Source organism: Rutilus rutilus, assembly GCF_951802725.1.
Source record: "Rutilus rutilus genome assembly, chromosome: 6".
In the NCBI taxonomy this organism is placed as follows: Eukaryota; Metazoa; Chordata; class Actinopteri; order Cypriniformes; family Leuciscidae; genus Rutilus; species Rutilus rutilus.
Genome location: NC_140214.1, coordinates 41,737,205 through 41,762,541, shown reverse-complemented (window position 1 = coordinate 41,762,541; position 25,337 = coordinate 41,737,205). Strand labels below are relative to the sequence as shown.

Here is a 25,337-nt window from a genome sequence, read left to right as displayed (position 1 = left end):
TATGGTGTTTTGGGTGGTTGCTATGCTGTTGCTAGGGTGTTCTGTGTGGTTGCTAGGTGGTTGCTAAGGTACTCAGTGTGGTTGCTATGCTGTTGTGGGGTGTTATGTGTGGTAGCTAGGTGGTTGCTATGGTGTTCGGGGGTTGCTATGCAGTTGCTAGGGTACTCTGGGTGGTTGCTAGAGTGTTGCTATGCGGATGCCAGGATACTCTGGGTGGTTGCGATAGATAGATAGATAGATAGATAGATAGATAGATAGATAGATAGATAGATAGATAGATAGATAGATAGATAGATAGATAGATAGATAGATAGATAGATAGATAGATAGATAGATAGATAGAAAGAAAGAAAGAAAGAAAGAAAGAAAGAAAGAAAGAAAGAAAGAAAGAAAGAAAGAAAGAAAGAAAGAAAGATTAGTTAGAAAGAAAGAAAGAAAACATCACAATAATGTTTGAAGAATGATGAAATGGAATGTTCACTTAACGATCATGTAACCAAGAAACTGGACGTTTTTAAGGTTTAGAGATCCGTCAGAAATAATGTTGTCATACTTGAACAGGACGGATAGCAGGGACGAGGCTTGAGCAGAGTATTCCTGACAGACCGCTGACCTACATGACTCCGCACAATGGCCTGATCATGTAATCATGTCTTCAAAAGAGAATTTCCTTCAGTCATTAGACCAATAAAGGCTGATTATCTAATCTGGCAGCCTGAGCCAAAGAAAACAAATCTCAAGTGTGGCTCTTTCACAGTTAGGGTTCGTTTCTCTCAGATGCGTCTCGAAGGGAAAGTGGAGCGAGTCGAACACTGAAGCTCGAGCAGGCAGAGTGTTTAGGTGAAACACAAGCGTAAGAGTGTGTGAATCTGCCATGGAAACAGGAGAGCATAAAAAGCACAGTAAGATTAAAGTATATCACCGTCATCACAGACACTGCATACATTTGCATCATTCAGACGAGAGCCCTTCAGGAGCCAAAGCGCTTCAACTGAGCGTCTGTTCTTTAGCCTTCAGGAGAGAGAGATTATTAGATTGCACACGGACAAATCTGTGTCAATTTGGCCTCTTAATTTAAATCTAAATGAGGAGAAATGAGAGCGAAATAAAGCAGTAAGCCGTGTGAGGCTGTGAATAGAGCCGCTCAGAATACACTATATATACAGAACACCAATGCCCTACAGGTGTTGACACTCACACTGCTTTTTATTTATGAGTAAAATAAGCTCTTCAGTTAACATTACTTTCACGTTTGTCTCTGACGGTTTTACTACGCCATGATTTTCCTGCTTGGCAGCTGCTGGTTTTAGAAGCATGACATGACTGCGAAATGCAACAACTGATTTGACTGCAGCAGCAATATGACGAGATACACCAATGTCACTCAACTGAAGCGGAAATGTATTAAAGATGACGCATTATGCCCTTTTTCACAGTCTTGATTTTGTTTTGGGCTCTGCTGGAATAGGGTTTCATGCTTGAATGGTCAAAAAGCACATTATTTTCCCCATATTTGACATTACTGCAGCTCCTCTCACAGATAACACATTTAGGTAATATAAACGTTGTGGGAACAGGGTTCTGAAATGTTCTTAAAATGTTCAAATGTATAGGTTACCAGACCATTTCTTGAAATGTATAAATGAACTTGAACTTTTATTTCTAATATTTTAAGAACGTTACATTTTTTTAAAAATGTTTTAACGTTTTTTCTTGGTTATGCAAAAATCCTGGTGGAAACCCAGTGTACGTGTTTGAAATGATCCAGGTTTTCATGTAAACGCCTGGCCGGAGAGCACGCAATTACAGTTGATGAGACACAAATTGAGCGAAAACAGTATCATAATCTCCAACGGATCAACAAATGCACGTGGAATCCAGAAATATATGCAACAGATCCATACATGCACACATCAGTTCACAAATGCAGGCAACAAATCCGCATGCATTCAGTTCACAAATACAGTTTCTTTGCTTTCAATCCAGAAGTCCACAAAAGTATTTGTAATTTAATAAATGCACAAATAAATACTGAGGCGTTTGTGTTGGTCTTCTTCCTCGAGATGTCTGTCTGAAGAAAGCATCATTTAGTTGACACCCACATATGATGAACCTCTTGCAAACGATTAGCTTCCTAAAATAAAAGACCATTTATAAAGTGTGCGAAAAATAGTAAATGTGATTTTACGAAGACAACATGAATGAAAATAATTGCCATTTTTATGTTGTCATTGTACTAAAATATTATCTGGAAAATATCAATACTAATTAAAAATAATGATTAATAATTAAAATAATTTGTATTGCGCCATTCATAATGAATATTGGTCCAAGCAAGTTTTTTCTCCCCCTAAAATGTTGTGTGGATCTCCTAGAACTCCCTTGTAAAACCTTCAAAACTGTCAATTTAAGTGTAATGTCCTTATATACACTCACCTAAAGGATTGTTAGGAACACCTGTTCAATTTCTCATTAACGCAATTATCTAATCAACCAATCACATGGCAGTTGCTTCAATGCATTTAGGGGTGTGGTCCTGGTCAAGACAATCTCCTGAACTCCAAACTGAATGTCAGAATGGGAAAGAAAGGTGATTTAAGCAATTTTGAGCGTGGCATGGTTGTTGGTGCCAGACGGGCCGGTCTGAGTATTTCACAATCTGCTCAGTTACTGGGATTTTCACGCACAACCATTTCTAGGGTTTACAAAGAATGGTGTGAAAAGGGAAAAACATCCAGTATGCGGCAGTCCTGTGGGCGAAAATGCCTTGTTGATGCTAGAGGTCAGAGGAGAATGGGCCGACTGATTCAAGCTGATAGAAGAGCAACTTTGACTGAAATAACCACTCGTTACAACCGAGGTATGCAGCAAAGCATTTGTGAAGCCACAACACGCACAACCTTGAGGCGGATGGGCTACAACAGCAGAAGACCCCACCGGGTACCACTCATCTCCACTACATATAGGAAAAACAGGCTACAATTTGCACAAGTGGTGGAACGGGAGCTTCGTGCCCTGGATGTGCATCCCACAAATCTCCATCAACTGCAAGATGCTATCCTATCAATATGGGCCAACATTTCTAAAGAATGCTTTCAGCACCTTGTTGAATCAAAGCCACGTAGAATTAAGGCAGTTCTGAAGGCAAAAGGGGGTCAAACACAGTATTAGTATGGTGTTCCTAATAATCCTTTAGGTGAGTGTATAATAGAGGTTTTTATACCCCCACCAAAACATAGGGTCCCACCCGGTGAATCTCTGCCATGTTCATCACACATTCTTGTTCTGTACCTAATCTTCCCAGTTACTCTCTCCACAATCTACTGCTGCTGTTATATGAATATCATCATCATTTTCATCATTTTCAAGCACCTTCACTCCAGCACTGAACTGTATTACAGAGCAGAACAACCTCAGCGGGAAGGAGTATAAGCCTTCACAGGTGATTGAGTCTTCTCTATGGGTCATACAGGAGTCGTAAAAGCCTGTGTGAATACACTACAGTATTGTAAACCCATTTGGACTCCAGTTACTGGCATAGCATGACCAATCAGGAAAACATTTACATCTTTATAAATAGTCTACTCACAGGCCTTGTGCATACTAACTAAACCAGTCTCATGAAATTTATCCTCACTGTATAATCCCAAATCATCATCATGATGATTAAACCATAACTGATCCCGGGTCAGCTACAGTCACAGCTACTTTCCTGTAACGACAAGCCAGTGAGCCTGCACGTCACACCACGTAAACACTTAATTGGATCAAACTGAACCTCCTGAAGTGGGTTTGCTCAAGGAAAACCATTCCACTCCACAATCCTCTTACATCTCTTGTTATTACTGGCATCTTTTCCATCACTTCTATATAGACTTGGTTAACCTAACAGCTTGAAAATACAATACTTAACCCTACAGTAATAGAAACTGTCCCTCTCTCCTGTCAAAATTGTGTCCGATCAGCTCTCTTCTTTCACAGAACATTCAGCTTTAAAAGTGGAGAATCAGGAGATCTGTCTTTAAATGAAACTCTGAAATCATTCAGAGATTGAAACTGCCTAAATAGTCAAACTAGACCTGTCCACCTCCTTCGACAGAGGGAATACTCAGATCCTGCTGCCTGTCACGGGACCTGCACTTCACTGGCACGCGCAGGTCCTTCAAGGTGTCCCGAGGAGGAGGGTAAACACTGGAGTGCCTCAGGGTTCGGTGCTTGGTCCGCTGCTATTGTCCGTATAAACATCTCCTGGTTCGTCATGGAAATACATTGTGGTTCTTTTAAGTGTCTTGACACCTTAATAAAAAATAAACAGCTTCTGCTTTTCATCATTTGTAAGTGTTTGTTTCTCTCACTTTAGATAAAAGCATCTGTTTAAGACACACTCAGCTAATTTTTCCTCATTAAAAAAGTTTTACACTTTATATTTAGACTAAATAGCACAGTGGCACAGTTTCTTTACAGTTTACATAAAATGATTTCTGAAGTGTTATGAAACACTAAAACACATTTTAAAATGTTAATAAATATGTATTGCACTTGATGGAAGACAATGATAGCACACAATGTATTAACTGCAAGGGGAAAGATGTTCAATATCGCGGATGTGATGTATATGTTTTATTTTTGACCTGACTATCAACACGTACATGTCTAGGGTACCTCTCCACATTATTCATGAGTAGGTGTGGCTATTTCCCTTTCACATTTTCAGAACTGTGGTGAGGATGAAGGATTTCATGACAAATCAATATATATTTTCACACTCATTAAACAACATAAACAAAACAAGCAATCCGAACAATATAATCACAAACACAATCACACAGTTCAAACACAGCATAAGAACAGAGTCTAGAGCAATGGTGTGGACCAGCATGTGTGTGATCCAACAGACAGTCCAACAGAAGGAGCATGAGTGGATCGAATGAAACGTGCGAACAAACCGACCATGTACCGAAACAATTCACACCACAGAACGAGAATCCTGCTGCAACATCGAGCACAGACGTGCTGAAGATTTTTTAAGCTGGACAGAAAACATGTTGGTGTAATCCTTGGATTAAAGGATTGCACAGGCACATGTGAATGTAAGTAATTGTGCCTAGATTACATTGAGATACATCTACATGTTTATTTGCGTAGAGACACATGGCCTTCACATTAAAGCACCTTTACCTTCAGTAACTGAGACAGACAGGGAGAGAATTAACCGGTGGGGGTGTGAGTGCAGGAGACTCAAAACAACTTTGCTTTAACCTTTCCATGGGTAAACTGAAAATGCTCACACGGTGATTCACTGGCTGTCAAATATTCACCTAAAATGTAACTAAATAGCAATAAAAAACATCAAGTTAGAAAATACCTGACATTCCAATATTCCGTACTATATTTTAATAAACAATCACGCTATTCAATGCTGTCTTGGTTCTGTGTGTTTGGATCCTCTACACCACACCTCACAATTTGGTCAAGAAACATGCAAGAGAACTGAAAGTGAGCAAGTGTCGTTCCTCAGTGATCGACGGCCAAAACCAGGGAGTCTTCTTGACTCAAACAAGTCACATGACACTACTACAACACCAATGTCTACAATCAAAATACAAAAGAATAACCACATTTACATAAGTGCAATATAACAATATCATATTAAGATTTGTCTTACTTTAAAAAAGAATAATTGTTCTTTTTACAGTAATAATGATATAAATCAGTAACCTGTCTGGACACAAAAGGTAAAAGACAGCAGGATAGATAGAGCCAGTGTTATTTTAGTATTATTGATATACTATTATGAGTTGTGTTAATATTTTTAATTCATTAATTCGTTTTCATTAAAATTTTTGTCAAAGTTATAGTAATTTTGTTGTGTATTTATTTAATCTTTTCTGAATCTGTTCAAATCTAACCACTTCATATTAGTGATGCACGGGTCGGCTTTTTTTCCAACCCGCGGGTCCCGCTTTTATGAAATTTTTTAGCCAGGATACAGAGAATTATTTTTGACACCTTGGCAAGCACAGGAAAGGTGTTTTTGTTGTCGTGGCTGGCGGTGAGAGCTGCTTGGCGCGCCTCGTTCGTGACGTGTCACGTGACGCCAAAGGTTTGGGGACATCACGGAAGTTACGTTGCTACGGCCTTTGTATGAAAATAGATATTCCCAAATATTTAATATAGGCTGGAAATTGCACGCAACATACATACACGGCCTGCAAATAAAGTGACAATTTCTTTCCCCGCCCCAACCGCCGGGGTTACCCGCGGGGTCCGTGGGTCATGAGACGACCCGCGCATCACTACTTCATATCTCTGTGTGGTTTGCGTTTGAAACAAATTGTAAAACAAAACAAAAACATTTGCGCATTATATGCCCCCCTATTCATTTTAAGGGGAATTTCTAGGTGTGTGTGTGTGTGTGTGTGTGTGTGTGTGTGTGTGTGTGTGTGTGTGTGTGTGTGTGTGTGTGTGTCTGTGTGTGTGTGTGTGTGTAAATAAAACAGCCACCATCAGTGGCCAATTTTCCACTCCACAAACTGACACAAACATCATCATAGCAAACACACACATACACCCCCATCCTTCTCTCTGCTCTCCAAACTCATCCTTTCCAAATCACCCTGCTACCTGTCCGCTTGATCATATCCTCACTCACCTCCTTCAGGCTATTTCTTCTTCAGTTGTGCCTGCACTCACTCATATTATCAACACCTCTCTTCACACTGGTGCCTTTCCCACAGCATTTAAGAGGCTCTGATAAAGAAACCCACTGCTTAAGAAACCCACTCTAAACCCTTCTTCCATTCATTGCTTAAACACTTTTCTTACAACAACCAGGCTGGCTTCAGAAGCTTCACTCAACTTAGAATGAACTTCTCTCAGTTATTGAGGCTCTGAGACTGGCAAGAACAGCTTCCAAATCCTCAGTTCTCATCCTGCTGGATCTGTCTGCTGCGTTTGACACCGTTAACCACCAGATCCTCCTCCTCAAGATGAAGGACATCTCGGGAACCGCACTCCAGTGGATCAGGCCTTACCTCTCAGTAGGTCCTTTAGGGTGTCGTGGAGGGGTGTCGTGTCTGGAGTGCCTCAGGGCTCAGTGCTGGGACCGCTTCTCTTCTCCATCTACATGTCATCACTAGGGTCTGTCATTCAGAAACATGTTTTTCCCCATCACTGCTACGCTGATGACACACAACTCTACCTCTCATTATAGCCGGATAATCCGACGGCGGATGATCCGGCGGTAGCCGCTCGCATCTCAGCCTGCCTGACAGACATTTCTTGCTGGATGAAGACCCATCACCTTCAACTCAACCTTGCAAAGACAGAGCTGCTTGCGGTCTCAGCCAACCTAACACTTCAGCTTAACTTCTCCATTCAGCTAGGCTGGTCAAAACAAACTACTGGTTTTCCTACAGAACAACCACTGGCTCTGCTCCCCTATACCTAAACTCATTACTCCAGACCTATGAGTCCTCCAGAAGCTTGTGTTCTGCATGTGAACGGCGTGCCATCATCTCAAAGAGGCACAACATCACTTTCACTGACCTTCACCTGGACCCAACTCAACCAAGCAGAGTCTTTAGCCATTTTCAAGAAACTGCTGAAGACACATCTTTTTTGTCAACACTTGACACATTAATACTCGAGGTTACTATTCTATATCTATTTTAAAAAAAAAACTAAAAAAAACTTGCTTATGTGTATTGTGCTGGACTAACTGGGACTGGTCACAGGACTTGCATATTGTTGGTCATCTATTATCACCTATTGTTGGTGTGATGATTTCAACCTTTGTGCCCCTGTCTTGTGCGTTCCTGGATTTTTATGTTATTACCTGTCATGCTCCATGTTTTGTAGCCCTTTGTAGGTTTTCTTGTTGATTAGTTCCTTATTGTTCCCAGTTGTGTCTTGTTTGCCAATCTCCCCTTGAGTGTATATATACCCAAGTGTTTCAGTATTTGTTTTTTTGGTTGTTGTCTTTGCATGTTGTGTGAAGCTGTTGTGTTCTTGCTCTTTTATTATGTTTCATGTTCCTGCTCCTGGTTTTGACCCTCTAGTTGGATTACCTTTGTTTTCGTTTTCAATAAATATTCCTGCAATTGGATTCACACCTCTCTTCGTCCCTGCTTACACGTTACAGTTGGTTTGATTGCATCTATTGCTCATAAAAGTACAACACTCATTTGTATGTCACCTTGGATAAAAGCATCTGCTAAATGATTAAATGTAAATGTAAGAGTGTGTGTGTGTGTTCTGCATTGGACATGTTCTATGGTCGCGTCCCTTCATTTGATTTATCTGGCGCCAGATTTATTTATTTATTTTGACAATTTAAAAAAATACCCATTTTATCCAATTTCCCATTTATTCCAATGGGGATCAAATTGACCAGGGCTGGGTTTCCCGAAACCTCCTTAACGCTACGTCGTTCTTAAGTAACACCTTAAGCTGTACCTTATCGTTAATACGTGTTTCCCGAAACGTTCTTAGTTAAGTATACCTTCTGTAAGTCATACGTTCGTAAGGTTGGTCTGGACCACTCTTAGCTTTACCTCATCACTGTTGCAGGTCTATACGAATATAATCCTGAAGTTTTAATACACTCAGACAGTGCTCATTTAGGCTAATTCAAGTGTTTTCATGCAAAGAATAAAATTGTCATTACACTGATTGTTGTTAGATTTTTAATTATATTATTATACAATATTATTAATTTAATTAAAGAGTGCTTTTAAAGGCCAGTGAAAGCATAGGCTACTGTCAGAAGTCCAATTCGGACGCTAATATTGTTTCTCATGGGCTCGTATGGTATTTTAAACATTTACAGGGGTGAGTCGGTGATTTTAGTGCCGTCCGAATCCATAATATCAGTGTTTTTTTTCACCCAACCTGTGTAAAAATCCCTGGCCAAATTAGTACCTTCTGTTTTTTGACAAACAGGTCGTGTGGGAATTTAACTGCCGTCTGAATCCACATCTCTGAGTTTACAAGAAGAGATTCAAAATCCACTGTTTAAATCCTTTTTGATCACTGCCGAGCACCGTACGTAAGATGTACACTTATTACTGAAATGCTGGAAAGTATTTCCAAGAACAATATTTCATCGCAGCTCCACCTCAGCGAACAAAAATGGGAAAGAGAAGAAAGCACTTCTTGAAATGGTTATTATGGCAGCAATATATGATACAATGTTAAAAATATGTAGGCTTGACTATTATAGGCTATTATAATTTGGATAATTTTTTTATAATATCCATTAGTCCTAATAAATGCTGAAGTATTTCTGAAGTGGTTATTTTATAAAGAACAGCACTTTCTCACATAACGCAGTGAAGCAGCCCCTGCACGAGAGAATAACTGATTCTCCAGCCGTCGATATCAGCAGATTCAGCAGCATCGCCACGGACAGCACCGGGTAACGTCGCACGTAAGAAGGCATATCTTAAGCAGCTTCCTAAGGTATGGTTCGGAGAACACGCCAAGCAATGGTACACCTTTAGTTAAGTTATACCTTAAGAGTCTTGGTAGCGCTAAAAGACAACGTTATCGGGAAACCCAGTCCAGGTCTTGTACCACTCCAATGAACACACAAAAAAAATTTAATTAAAAAGGAAATTAATTTCGGGTCAAAATGACAAGAGGAGAGGATGTGAAATATGTCTATAAAGTTTTTATTTAGGTTTAGTTATTTTAGTACTTCAACTTAAACTAAATCAAGCTGGCAACTGGCTGAAATAAAATAAGTTTAAGGGGTTTTTTTTTCTGGTTTTATTTTTAGTTAACAATAAAAACCCTGTTTAGAGTTCTTTCACTGGTACACAGTCCATACAATAAATCTAAGTTTATAGAATTATTTAATAAAGATCACATTATCCTCAGTAAGACAGGTCAGTAATTACTGTTATGTGCGCAGTTATGTTGATTAGCATAGCAATGCAGTGTGTGGAAGAGCCACTGAGAGCAAAGATATTTCTAACCCAGTTCGTCCATGCGTAGAGACTGAAGAATGAGAGTGACTGGAAAACTAGGAGAAAGATATCTGCTTCCGTACTGCAACCAATGAAGCGTCACATTTTAATGTCTGTCTTCTATCCTATTATTACTGTGAATATTTGACTGTTTCTCACCAACACATACAGATACTGTGTGCTTTAAGAAAAGGATTTGTGAAGCTCTTTCACACACACAGACACACATGACATCAGCTCTTGACTCTCAGATCACACAAGTTTGATCAAACTCCTCAGGGAACAGCCTGACATGATCACACCGCTTCTGTCATTTTCAGGAGCATATAACTCTTTGATTATGCAGACCTGTCTTCCAGATGCTGTTGCATGAAATCACAAAAAATATATATTTTAGAAAAAGAAGAAAACAAAGAAAAAGAAAAAGGAGGGCAGTTGTGGCATGGTTAGAGAGTCGGACTTGCAACCCAAAGGTTGTGGGTTCGAGTCTCAGTAGCAAGACACCGAACCCCCAATCACTCCCCGGGCGCCGCAGCACTAGCTGCCACTGCACTGGGTGTGTGTGTGTGTGTGTGTGTGTGTTCAATACTTAGGAGTGCGGGGGAAAATCGATGCATATATGAATAGCAATTCTATCTTCTACTGATCTGCGTCGATTCACAGATTTCAAAAATCGATTTTCTAAAGTGTTACACTTCTTTAACTGCGCAGTTCCTTAAAGTTACTGACGTTAATCACACAGCTGAAGCACGAGCACAGATGCCGACTCTCACATGCATACAATCTCGAATTCAGTTCTCTTTCTCAGCTACACACACACACTTGTGTCATGTGGACTTTAGAGTATTCACTGTAAACAGTCTGTTCTGTCTTACGCAAACGAAAACAAATGGGAGAACGTCGGATGTGTAACAGATCCGTGCATTCATTCTTAAAGGGACAGCAGCCTCATAAACTGTTGCCATCCATTTTATTAATGTTAATTAAAAATGTATATTTAATTCATACAGTGAAGACTATACAGTGTTTTATTTTAACATTTGATTATTGTTAACATTTGACATGTTAAATAAACCCATGCTACTGTACCCAGAACAATATTCTATTGTATTTGTCCTATTGTTTGTAATTTGCTTCTTTGTTCCTATTTTTAATATCAAAAGTTAAATAAAAATGCCTGCCTTGCTGTATTACAGAAGACTGTGTGTAATGATTGTAGTCAGCTTAAAGGGCATTTGTTTTATAATATTGTGTTGACTAAAATGAGAAGAAAAACTAAATTAATTTCAAGGTTTGCATGTAATTCAGTAGGATTGTTCTTCTTCTAGATCTATTAAACTGTCTACTGCAGTCAAATAAGAAAAGTAACACAAAAAAAAGTAAACTACAATCAGATCTATGCACATATCGAATCGAAATTTGATTCAAAATCGAGAATTGTGACCTCAAGTATCGATGTGAATCGATTCGCGAGGTACCAAAAGATTCCCACCCCTCTGCAATACTCACTGCCGTGTGTGTGTGTGTGTGTGTGCACTTGGATGGGTGAAATTCCGAGCGTGGGACACCGTACTTGGCTACACATCACTTTCTCACTTTCATAGCAACAGGAATGAGCCAATGAGAGGAGAGAGCAGCAGAGACTCACCGTGGCCAGCTCGTCGAACTTCCCGAAGAGCTCGTTGAGCAGTTTGACCAGCTCCTGTGCGGTGCACTGCGACGCCAGACTCGTGAAGCCCACGATATCCGCAAACAAGATGCTGGAGGAACAGAGAGCAGGGGAAAGGGTTTTAGACGTGTCTTTACATCAAAAGGATCTCAATAAGGAAGAAAAATGCATAATAATAATAGTAATATGTTTGTTTATATTTCCGTTGCAGTACTGAGCAGTTTAATATGGGTGTCACAATTTTATTGAATGTTTCATCTGATTCAGATTAAATTATTCAGTGTAAGATGACAACTGTCAGAGAACATCATCTGTAGTCTGAGCTCCGGCACAGAGGCGCTGGCCTGTATCTGTCTGTCCACCTTCAGTGTAATAATGAATGGAGAGAGACGAGTCCGCTGGGGTTAATCTAGCAAAGGCCGAGCTGAAGCCCTGAATGTTCTTTGTGATGAAAATAAATCTGTCCGTGCTCAAGTTCATAAGACATGAGAGGAAGCGCTCTGCGTTCTCTCTCAGAGGAGCAACTTCTCTGTCGTCAAAGACAATGAGATTTTATACGCAAGCATAAGGCTATTTCTAAATGTGTCATCTATAAGCATAATATAAAGTAAAAAGACATATAACTCTGTCTATTTTTACACGTTTAGGGTTGGCATTGATCTCTTGCATAATGAGCATCTGTCATTCTTGCTTTGATCCTCTACATTTCAGTGGTGTGTTTATAATTGTAGTTTGGCAGGCAGAGTGTTCATTTTTTTAAAGATGGTTGGACGAAATCTTCTGTCCCTTCTGCAGTGAGTCCAGACGAATCTGAATGTCATAAGCCAATAAAACAGGTGAGCGAGAGCTCAAGGTCTAAGTGGAGAACCAGGCGACCTATAGATTACAAATGGAGCACAACAACAAACCCTGTGTGTGTGTGTGTGTGTGTGTGTGTGTGTGTGTGTGTGTGTGTGTGTGTGTGTGTGTGTGTGTAAACTAATGATTGTCTCCTGCATATAGCCTATTAAAGACTGGAACATCCCTCATCAGATGTGTCATATGACCACAATGCCTAGTTTTTGTAAAGCTCATACATTTCTGTAACTGTGTTCTCACTTAAAGGGGACCTCTACCAGAACAGGTTTTCCTTCTTGAATGTTGATTATTCTCCTCATATTCTCTATTGTTGCGGCTCCTCTCTTCCCAGTCTGTCAGTCACGCTCTGTTTACTTCCTGTCTCTATGAAGCCCCTCCTTCTGAAAAGCACACTGTGCTCTGATTGGTCGGCTGGAGCAGTGTGTTGTGATTGGTGTGTTTGGGAAATGTCCCTCCCCTTACCATAACCGCCAGTTTAACACACTACTAACTAACTCAACCAGGCCCCGCCCCTTTATTCTGCGCATGAATTATTATAATGAGGAATATTGTGACGTGTTCGTTCCCGGAAGAAACTCAAGACTACAGTGGAGGCGTTTCAGGAGTTCAGAAACACTGACACTGATATAGAGAATAAGCTTTTTCACTCTCAAACAGCAACAGTACACACTAAAGACAGATGAACACGGAGAAAAGCAGAATAGGTGCTTTTTAAACTACATCTGTTTATTGATATTTCTTCAGTATTATTCTCAATTCTATGCTTTCACTCAAATAGAATGTCTCCTCCTGACTGAATCGTTTATTTTCTGTTGTTTTCCCACGAATATGTTCCAGCATTCAGCACTCACTTCCTCATCCAATCAACAACCCATGATAAAACCAATTCCGGCACTACGTGTTTCCTGTTTGAAAAGCTGTTTCACTTAGAAATATATCACAGGACAGGAGGGAAGCTGATCACGACCTCTGTTTCAATCTCCGTCCACATATTTTCTTTCTTGTTTTATGTATAAACTCTGTCAACAAGACGTCTTATGTGCATGTCTTTGTTCATCTCAAGCAAATGTTCAGCTATTTGAATTTAGATATTTGTACTGTTAAACAAGTTAAAAATAAACAAGTCAGAAATACCAAAAGGAAGAACATTTTTCCAGGGCAGTAAACAGTTGATGAAATATGAGTCAGATCTGAAGCTCACACCACAGTAACTGAGATAAAGGCTTCAGTCTCTCTGGTTCTCATGAGAGTGTTAATAAACCAGGTCTGATGACGGTTTGGCCACCTGTCATTAGACTGCCTCCCACTGTCATAGTGATATGATGAAGATGACGATGATACACACACACACACACACCTTGAAGGTCCAGAAACACATGAACACTGACGTCCAGCTCCATCTGAGCTGTGAAGCGACACACACATGAGAGCGAGGCGTTCGAGGCGTCCCGCGGAGTGTGTGCGGAGGCGCAGGAACACTGAGCCGCTCAAATGCCGCTCTGTCAGATCACAGATGCCTCCGTAACACTGGTGCCATAAATTCAGTTTGCTGTGAGTATCTTAATGCGCGTCCATCTGTGACAGAGTTCATGCTGTTGACGAGCAATCAGATGAGCATGAGTGACAGAATCTTTCAATCAATGAAGATAATGAGTGACAGATCAGGACAGAGACGAGCACGAGTTACACATCATTTAATCAGCCTTTACGAGTAATGACACATGATGAACTGAAGACTACTGTTACTAAGTGGTTGCTAGGGTGTTCTTAGTGATTGTGGTTGCTGGGACATTATGGGCAGTAATTATTGGTGTGTCTTATCACTTGGTGTAAAATTTCAATTGTCTGAAAAAAGGCATGCCTTGTAAGAGAGACTGCACAATCACAACAGACTGACCAATCAGAGCAGAGTAGACCAATCACAACAGATTTGGCCATCTGACCGATCAGAACAGAGTAGACTAATCACAACAGACTGGGTCATCTGACCAATCAGAGCAGAGTAGACCAATCACAACAGACTGGGCCATTTGACCAATCATAGCAGAGTAGACCAATCACAACAGACTGACCAATCAGAGCAGAGTAGACCAATCACAACAGACTGGGCCATCTGACCAATCAGAGCAGAGTAGACCAATCACAACAGATTTGGCCATCTGACCAATCAGAGCAGAGTAGACCAGTCACAACAGACTGGACCATCTGACCAATCAGAGCAGAGTAGACCAATCACAACAGATTTGGCCATCTGACCAATCAGAACAGAGTAGACTAATCACAACATAACACTGGGTCATCTGACCAATCAGAGCAGAGTAGACCAATCACAACAGACTGGGCCATTTGACCAATCATAGCAGAGTAGACCAATCACAACAGACTGACCAATCAGAGCAGAGTAGACCAATCACAACAGACTGGGCCATTTGACCAATCATAGCAGAGTAGACCAATCACAACAGACTGACCAATCATAGCAGAGTAGACCAATCACAACAGACTGACCAATCATAGCAGAGTAGACCAATCACAACAGACTGACCAATCAGAGCAGAGTAGACTAATCACAACAGACTGGGTCATCTGACCAATCAGAGCAGAGAAGACTCTCAGAAAGGTAAAGAGCTGATGCTGCGATGTATATTATAAGAAAATGAGTGTTTTTGACCTTGGATGCATGTAAACCTGTTGTAGGAGACGCAAAAACAACATCAACAATCTTTAAAATAGCATAGCAGGGGCACTTTAAAGTGTGTGAGTTCTGTGAGGTATTTGATCTGGAAGTTCAAAGTCAAACTGCCTTCTCTGTTGATGACTGTTCAGTTAAATGATGCTTCCTCTCACTGACACATGAATCACCCTTTAAAGTAAATACTGAAATATTGAAATATATACATATGCATATCACTGTTAGAAATACTGAAAAATATTTGGCATTAATATATTTCAGTGATGTCATTCAGAGTCAACAGGGCAGGAGGAGGAATGGCGCATATTCCCTCCCTCTGATCTGGACAGAAATACTCTTGAGCATGAGCAGATCTCTGTCAGTGTGTGTGTGTGTGTGTGTGTGTGTCTTTAAGCACTGCCAGCGTTACGCAACAGTCTTTAGTGTCCGTTGCAGCAAATCCCTGCAGAGGTTTAATCTGCAGACCAGCGAAGTGTCTCAGAAACACCGCAGGACAAGGACCTTCACTGATCACGGGATCCTGTTCTCCACGAGAACCAACACTTACAGTAATTCACCCTATAGTGAACACTGACTGGAGATCAGCAGAGAAAGTCAGGACATTCTCATGAAAGATTATGACAAACATGCATGTATTTGCTTAGAAGAATGTCATTCACAATGAGACTGAACATGCGCTGTAGTAAAGTGAAGAGTAGAGAACGACCACTAGCGGGAACTAGGGTGGAAAAATGGGGTTTGAAAACTTTCCATTCAATTAAAAAAAAATATATATATATGAAGAGCATCTGAAGTGCCATCTGAAATTTTCTTCTAGAATGATCATTTTTATCAAGCTTGTATGTTTATGTTCAGTTATTTCACTTTAATGGCAATGAAAATTACCTACTAATTGTCAAGTCAAGTCAAGTATATTTGTATAGCGCTTTTCACAATACAGATTGTATCAAAGCAGCTTCACAGTATTAAATTAAAATAATACAACAAGGTTTGTTTCTAGTGGAATTTATTGATTGATAAAATCTAATTAAATATCCCCATAATATCCCCAACTGAGCAAGCCAAAGGCAACTAAAGGCAATTTGTTTCTGAGAGTCTTTAATTATCATTAAAGTGAAATTACTGAACCTAAATATACGAGCTTGATAAAAATGATCATTCTAGAAGAAAATTTCAGATGGCACTTAGAGGCTTTTATATATATATATATATATATATATATATATATATATACACAAATATATAATAAAAAAATCACAATAATGACTAAACCATGAGAATGCATTGTTATTATTGAATCAAATTAATAAAAACTATAACAAACTATCAGCCACTGATCGTTGCTGATGGAGCCAGTAGTAAACTAATAAAGCAACTATCAGCACTGTAAAATCAATGTGTCAGTCAACCTGAATTCATGCTGACTCAAGGTCCGTCAGTCAGTCAAGGGTGTAAACAAAGGAAACAAAGTCTCGAGCTGGTAAATCAAGTCGTTATCAAGTTGACGTCAGTAACCTTTACATTTACTCAAACCATCTGAGTCCGCGTTACCTGACGTTGTCGTGCCGCTGGATGTAAATCTTGTGGAAGATCCTCTCGGGTGGTTTGAGGAAGTCCTCCTTCATCTCCATGGCCACGTTCCTGGGCAGAAGACTCATCAACAGACGCTCCTGCATGAGTGGACGTTCACATGACAAATCAAGAACAAAACAGCACAAGCATCTCTGAAGAATCGAGGAATCACATGAAGTTTGACCTGCTTCTCGTTCTCGTCCTCCATGCGCAGTCGCTCCTCGATGCAGTTCCGGGCCTGGAGAAAGGCTTTCCGCTGTGCTCGCTCCGTCAGGATGCGTACGAACAGACCGGACAGATTCACACTGGTGAAGAGCAGTGTGTTCGCCACCAGCTGCCGACATACAGACCAGATCAATCATTACAAGACATGGGGACACGACACAAGCTTCAATATGAGAGCTTTAAAGAGCAGCTATTCTGCTTTTCTCCATGTTCATCTGTCTTTAGTGTGTAGTGTTGCTGTCTGAAGAAGCTCTTTCTATATCAGTCTCACTATTTCTGAACTCCTGAAACGTCTTGAGTTTCTTCCGGGAACGAACACGTCACAAAATATTCCTCATTATAATAATTAATACGCAGAATAAAGGGGCGGGGCCTGGTTGAGTTAGTCAGTAGTAGAGGAGCAGTTAGTCGACCAACAGTGGATTTTACCGATAACGATAGCTAGGTTGGGCCATACTTGCCGATAACCGATTAATCAACCGATAGTTTTTAAAATTGATACTGGATAAAAACAAACATAACACTCCAAGTAAATATTATAAAAATTATTATAAAAATAATAAAACTGTATTGAACCATGAAAACATGCTAAATGAAATAAATATATAATATGAATAAATATTGAAGTCAATAAAAGACATTCATTCAAACTGAAACAAAAAGTAATACTCTAAATAACAAATAAAACCAGTAACATTTAAATGTATCTGTTTAACTGTTCTTTTTCAAGCCAACTTAATGAATACAAAAGTAGCAAAGTTTGATCTGTATAATATTTGAGCAATACAATTGCACCTTGATCATTCATGTTAGTTTGATAGTGCATTAACTATGGTTAACAAATAAAAACCTTAATTTAAAAATGTATTAGTACATGTTAATTAACAAATAATGAACAATCCTTATACTGCAGTTATTAACCTTAGTTAATGTTACATATGGAATTTTATTGTGTTATCATTTCATATAAACCCAAACAGTCATGCTTAAATATCTACAATGCCAGAGCATTGAAATGACATAAATATTAAATGTAGGCTATAGTCTCACACTTTTGCTTCTATTTTATAAACACTTGATGATTATCTAATCAAAGTGATGATGAAAAAATAACCGAAATCTAATGCTTTTCTGATTTGTTTATATGTTTCTGTCGGCTGTATGAACATATCAGTTTGCTATCTTACGTCTCTAGCTTAAAATATGCAACTTCTCTGCATATTCAATGCATAAAAGTGACCAGCTGGATATAAACTAATGCAAATAGAGGTAACAATTGTGACATTAAACATTCGGGTCGGACGTTTATTTTTGTCAGTGTTTTAACCGCTTGAGGTACTACTAATGTTAGCGTCCTCTCAGCCTCGAAGGCAAACAAACATACTGTTGTGCTGTTCTTTCTCTACTAATGCAGCATTTAGTCAACAAATTAATCACTTTATAATGATATGACAAAATGTACTGTATACATACCTTTTAGCTGTCGGTGCTTTAAACGCGCATCTAATATCAGCGCCGTGTGCTCTCAGTGCAGCACGCAGCATCACGTGTCGAAATAAACAACACGAGGCATCAGTGATAGTTTTTATTACACCTCTAGAGGCCGCTCTTGTACTGCATGATGCCAGCAGACCCTTCTCAGCTCTCTCTTGTGTAATGAATGACAGCGCCGCTCTAGCAACGGACACAACCAGGAAAAACTATTTGCCGATAACGATAGTTCCACCAATCAACTATCGGTGCCGATTAATCGGCAAAACCGATGAACGTGTGCGGTGTCTGCGGCGCATTACGGCTGCGACACGGTTACCGGAGCTGATCGCGCCCATTCTAGTCAATGCTTGTGTTTACACCGGCCGCAACGCGGCGCGTTTCAGAAGCTTCCCAGAAGCGGCTCTCCGCGCCGCTTCGCTAAATATAGGCGCCTAGTCTATTTTTGACGGACGCGCGTCCAAGTCGCACCGGAAATACAAAATAAAAGTTAAAAAAACATAGTCAAATTCAAAATAAACACCCTGTGCAAACTCCCAAACGTATTACACACCAATATCCTTGGTAGAAACCATAGACTGTATGGTAGAAACCCAAAAATCAAGAAAAACCACGTCGGACAGGCAAATCACGTGGTTTCGCGCATCCAGTCGCTCCGCTTCTGAAATGCTCCTGGTGTGAGTTGGCACCGCGTGGAGGACGGAATAAAACCTTGTCGCAGACGTAATGCACCGCACACGTGTGCAGTGTAAATGAGGGGTAAATGAGGGGTAAATGAGGGGTTACGCCGGTTTCACACTGCACGCGTTAGCAGAGCGGCGCAGCAGCGCATAGCAGGAGCAGCAGTGCCGCGATAGTTTCGGCACCCAGTCTATTTTTGCTGCGCCGCTTACGCTGAATTAAAGTGACAATGCATTGATCATGCCCAAAATACACCGCAGTTTTACCCAAAAAGCACATTGATGATATCTATTGTGCTTTAAACAGTCGATCAAATGACCAACAGCAATTTAAAAAGAAAACAAATGTCCAAAAAACAAACTTGTTGCCCGAACAATAAAAACAAAGATGAAGCAAAAGTTATATAAATGAAATGATTAATAAAATAAGCTTCTTGACAAGTCTTTTCTCTTAAATGTATTTGAAAACGAAATAAAGCAATGCCAACTTATCCATTATAGAGTAGCCTACTCTGTCTGTACAAAACCCGCAGTTCAGCCGCGCGTGACAAACGCTGCCAGTGTGAAAGCAAAACGCGCGTGTCCTGCTCCCGCTCACCATACACACTGCTCCTGCGCTGCTTACGCTCTGCTAATGCATGCAGTGAGAAACCGGCGTAATGAATGACAGCGCGCCCTTCTCAGCCGCTCTAGCAACGGACACAACCAGGAAAAACTATTGGTATGTATTTTTGCCGATAACAATAGTTCCACAAATCTACTATCGGTGCCGATTAATCGGCAAAACCGATCAATCGGTCGACCTCTAGTTAGTAGTGTGTTAAACTGGCGGTTATGGTAAGGGGCGGGACATTTCCCAAACACACTCGAAGCGCTCGACCAATCACAACACACTGATCCAGCCGACCAATCAGAGCACAGAGTGCTTTTCAGAAGGAGGGGCTTCATAGAGACAGGAACTAAACAGAGCGTTACTGACAGACTGGGAAGAGAGGAGCCGCAATAATGGAGAATATGAGGAAAATAATCAACATTCAAGCAGGAAAACCTGTTCTAGTAGAGCCTGAAAACTACATCAAGACTTTATAAAAGAGCACTATAACAGTTTGTGTCAGTGGAGCAATGTGAACAACAGCATTAAGTGTGGTTGTAGAATCGTTTGGACGTGTGTTTGTCCTCATCAGTGCGGTCAGTGCTGGTTTTCTGCTCATATTCAGGTCGTAGAGTTAAGGGACGTGAGTCTATCTCCTCTTTATTGGATTAGATTCGTCAGAGGACACACGCACAGCACCTTTATTTAGCCGGCCTTACTCTGCACAAGCACATGCTGAAAACTCAGTGATTTACACACAGACCAACATGAGTAAAAGGTTCAGTGGGGTTCTATATAAAACTCTAGGGTTCTTGACCCAGTTTCAAAGAACCTTCTTTGCCAAAAAGCTTCTATATAAGGAGAAATGTCTTAAATGATTGCAAAATACTTTTATGTTTATGTTATTTCAATGTTTTCTGCTGATGAAGTATGTTTACACGCTGTTTAATTTTTAAAGGAAAAAAAAAAGTAAACAAAAATGATTAATTCAAACTAAATTCACGGTTCGATATAGAAGCTTTTCTTCTAAGAGTGTGTGACTCTTACAGTATAAAGTGCAGCATGTTTCTGTCTTTTTTCTAAAGGCATCAGGATGAGGCCAGAAACATTCGTCACGCAAGTACGCAAATACAGTCATGAAGACTCTGCAACACACTACAGTAAATGCACAGTCCCACATACTGAATCTGTTTATGAAAATTATAAATTATAAATTATGAAAACTACCCATTAACAATGATTTTCGTAAAGCTCAAATGTTAAGGGGTTGATAGAGTAATTATACCAGATGTGTTATTGTTCAGGTATTGTTCATGTAAACATGTCAACTAGCTTTAACTAAGTTGCTCAGCATGACTCTTTTGACCATCATTATGTAGTTGTAGTTATGTATCTGAGAGAGGAAAGTGTATCCGCAGAAGGAGACAGTGTGAGTTCATGTCTACTAGAGTCTCTCGTGGCAGCAAAAAAATGTCTGTTGTCTACTGTCACTAGTACTAGTGTAGTGTATGAACAACTCACACAGAGCAGCTTTCTGTCACTCAGTACAGTGAGTCACATCTGCTTGTGGAAATCTTTGGCCCTCACACAAAATTCACTCCTCAATGCATGCCTTACATTATGAACTGTGCACTAAAACCTTTCAGTAAGCAACGTGTGTTTCAGGCCTAGAGGGAAATGAAACATTCATGTGAGTGACACTCTGTTCACATGTTTTTCCACTGCACTGCTTTCCCATAAACAAGTAAACAAGAGCTAGACTGACGTGTTTGACTGTTGTTCTCGCGTCTCGCATCTTTTGCAGTGTCTCGCACATGACACGGCAATCTAAAAACAAAAAGAAGTTAAACTTTAAAAACGTGTCTGTAGACCTTGCTTGATTTTCCTTGCACTGACTTGCGTCTCACATTTTTAACCACAAAAAAAAATACACTTTCAGGGTGTCGTGGAGGGGTGAGGTGTCTACGACCCAACATCTAGCTACTGGAGTGCCTCAGGGCTCAGTGCTGGGACCACTTCTCTTCTCCATCTACATGTCATCACTAGGATCTGTGATTCAGAAACATGTTTTTTCCCATCACTGCTACGCTGACGACACACAACTCTACCTCTCATTCCAGCCTGAGGATTAGACGGTAGCCGCTCGCATCTCAGCCTGCCTGACAGACATTTACTGCTGGATGAAGAACCATCCCCTTCAACACAACCTTATAAAGAAAGAAATGCTTGCGTACTCGGCCTTCCCAACACTTCAGCACAAATTCTCCATTCAGTCACGTCAAGTTAAGTCACCTTTATTTACAGTATATAGCGCTTTTTAAAATACAGAGTGTTTCAAAGCAGCTTTACAGTGATAACAGGAAAATAATGCAACAGAGTTTGTTTCTGCTGTACAGCAGATCTAGAAGTAAGTTCACTGATGGTTTATTTTTGTTGTAAAAAAGTTATTAATTTAGTTCATTTATATATATATATAGCCGCTTTGGAGAAAAGAGTGCAGTCATTGTCCAGCTTAGTTCAGTTCTCATATAATGGTGTCAATGCAGGCAGATCAATAATATTGTTGAATATTAAATCTCCATTCAGCTAGGCTTATCAACCATAACTCCAGGACAGACAGGTCAGACAGGAACCTTGGAGTTGTGATTGACGATCAGTTGGACCTCACAGACCACATTGCTCGAACTGCCCAGTCCTGCAGATTTGCCTTATACAACATTAGGAGGATCAGGCCCTTCCTATCAGAGCTACACAACTCCTCGTCCAAGCTCTTGTTCTATTCAGACTGGACTACTGTAATGCCCTCTTGGCAGGCCTTCCGACATACACTCCAAAATACACAACAGTGGTGCCAACCATTCCTGACATCATTTCCATGCGTTATTTTAGTGATATGTCTGTATGCGTCAGTCCCGCAGGAGACCAGCGCTGATCACTAACCCTAACTTCACAGTCACATCTACAGACGTCTGTGGATCCGGTATGGATCATCTGAAGCCTCATTGCCCATTTCTGTGCTAAAATAGCTTTCAGAAGTGTGTCTGGTCTCTGTTCAGAGCCGTCCTACTTCGAGCCGCTCGTCCTCTGGGTGAATCTGGACCCAACTAACATAGTTTCTGAGAACTACACTGCTAAACACTGAACTTTTGATTACACCTTGAATAGTCATGTTTCAACTGCACTAATCATAATTACAGTTAGGGTCACTTTGTGACAACTATGTGCAATATCTTTACTGAAACTGTCAAGTTTCTGTACTGTAGTGTGTTTCATTTATGGTGTCTTTGTTGTTGTGTTGTCATGTGTGGATGCACAGCAAGGTTTGCTAATTCATTTCATTGTATAATACATTCATGAATTGAATTGAACTGAATTAAATGAATTTTCTATTTGTCCCAAAAGATCAAATCCATGATATTGTTTCTGACTTTCCATAAGAGGACAGAAATATGAAGAGATTGATTACGTTGATCAGAAGAGAGAAAGATGTCAAACAGCAAGGCAGTTTAACGTCTTAAATTATTGCAAAATGCTTTTATGTTTATGTTATTTCAATGTTTTCTACTGATGAAGTATGCTAATGAACTGTTTAATTAAATTAAAAATGTAAACAAAATGAATGAATTAGAAGTAAATCTATAAAATGATCCCATGAAGGTTCTGTAGCCTATATGAAGCGCCTGACAGAACCCTTTATGGTTCGATATTGAAGACTCTTACAGTATAAAGTACAGCATGTTTCTCTCTTTTTTCTAAAGTCATCAGGATAAAGCCAGAAACATTCGGCACACAAGTACGCAAATGAAGGCTCTGCAACATACTGCAATACTGAATCTGTGTTCTCATCTGAAAACAAAACGATAAAAGCTACCCATTAACCAAGAGTAGCATTAACTAGTTTACTGTAATAATGCAGTGGATGTAACACAAAGTATAGTGTAATAAACATACATACATTTGTTAAATAGATTTGTGATGTTAATAACCGGAAACACGTCATCGCAGTCTTTACCTCCACGCTCTTTCTAAATCAACAGATATGATTAAAGTGTTAACCTTTCAGAAAAGTGAATGATATTCACAATCTGTACAATGGCAGCTAATTTGAGATAATTAGTTAACATATTTCAACTTAATAAACTCAGAGATTAGGTTAGTAGAACTTCTGATTCAGATTTTCCCACTATAAAAAAATCATTTTGAAGATTGCTGGAGTGCATTTACAATTAAATACTATTTCAGTCTTTCTCCTTTAAAATGTCACGTGTAATGGCATGTGTGCCGTTTCTTCCTAATTAACCTATTGGTGAATTTTTCTGAGTGAAAATATTTCCCTCCTCGAGCATGCACTTAACTTGAGAAACAGAGTAAGCAGTAAATCACACAGCTTGATTGCATGGCAGGAGTGTTTGAAACATCCGAACAAACAGATTGACGCAGAGCTTCTCAAACATAATCTTGATTATGCGTGATGATCAAATAGATGAGCTTTAGAAAAGCCTGTTGATCAGTCAGCTTATGTATTGTATTTCCCTGCATTGTATAGCAATTATTGCGTTTAACATGGAAACCGAATCGGAACGGCATCTTTGGTGCCGGTGTCTGAGCGCGCGCGCTCGCTGTCCAGTGCTGAACTCATGAACTATATTACGCGTGTGTGTGTGTGTGTGAAGAAGCAGAGGCTCACCGCTCTCCACAAGCGTTGCGTCTTCACCGTCACCGACGCGGCCGCGACGACCGTGTGCGACACGGACACCAGCAGCCCGAAGAGCAGCGCGAGCAGCGTCCGCACGGGCAGCAACGCGTACGCCACGAACGTCAGCAGCAGCAGCGGCCACACGCCCTGCTCCGGACCCGCGGCGCCCGACGCGCCCGACGCGTGCGGGAACGGGCAGCACAGCAGCGCGAAGGTGAGGCTGAAGAACAGGCTCAGGTGCGCTATCTGCTGCAGCTGGGGCACCTGCAGGTACTTGACGTTGCTGACGATAAAGAGCGCGATGAAGACGACGCAGTGCACGGGGTAGGAGCCCTTGGCGACGCTGAGGCCGGCGCCGGACAGCAGCAGCTCCAGCAGACTGAGCCCGGAGGACAGCAGGAGGAGCACGCACAGCGCCTTCAGCGTGGACGCCTGCTCCAGCTTCAGGTTGTAGTTGTGGAAGAGCGACTCGAGCTCTTTGCAGTCGAACTCGTCCTCGCACGCGATGACCCCGGGCGGGCAGTGGCTCCTCCGGCGCCGGGTCTTGACTTTCTGGAACGGCAATTCGTCCATGGCGCGAGGGCCATTCACGCGCCGGAGAGACGCGCGATCCGCAGGTGGTGCAGAGGCATGTCTGGCGGGAGAGATGGAGCTGGTTCGCTCGAGAGAGAGAGAGAGAGAGAGAGAGAGAGAGAGAGAGAGAGAGAGAGAGAGAGAGAGAGAGAGAGAGGCTGGCCTCGAGCTCGCGCGGCTCAGACTGGATCACGCCTGCGCAACGCGAGCCGCGATAATTCTGCTGATTGACAAGAGCGCGGATCTCCGAGGAGCAGCGCGAGCGAGCGAGGCACACACGACCCACACACGGTGTTCAATACACGGGCTGCAAGTTGA

General features: G+C 40.9%; 1 protein-coding gene across 1 annotated transcript in view; it reads right to left on the bottom strand.

Moving 5' to 3' along the window:
- The window catches only part of adcy1b (adenylate cyclase 1b), a 60,572-nt gene extending 35,544 nt beyond the window's left edge, over positions 1-25,028 (bottom strand). Inside the window, exons 1-4 of the mRNA XM_084410412.1 lie at positions 24,438-25,028; positions 16,947-17,096; positions 16,742-16,860; positions 11,620-11,731 (exon numbers count right to left, since the gene is read on the bottom strand). Coding sequence (XP_084266538.1) covers positions 11,620-11,731; positions 16,742-16,860; positions 16,947-17,096; positions 24,438-25,019 — 963 coding nt within the window. The 5' untranslated portion in view covers positions 25,020-25,028. The remainder of the gene's footprint in view (positions 1-11,619; positions 11,732-16,741; positions 16,861-16,946; positions 17,097-24,437) is intronic.
- Positions 25,029-25,337: the final 309 nt, after the last annotated feature.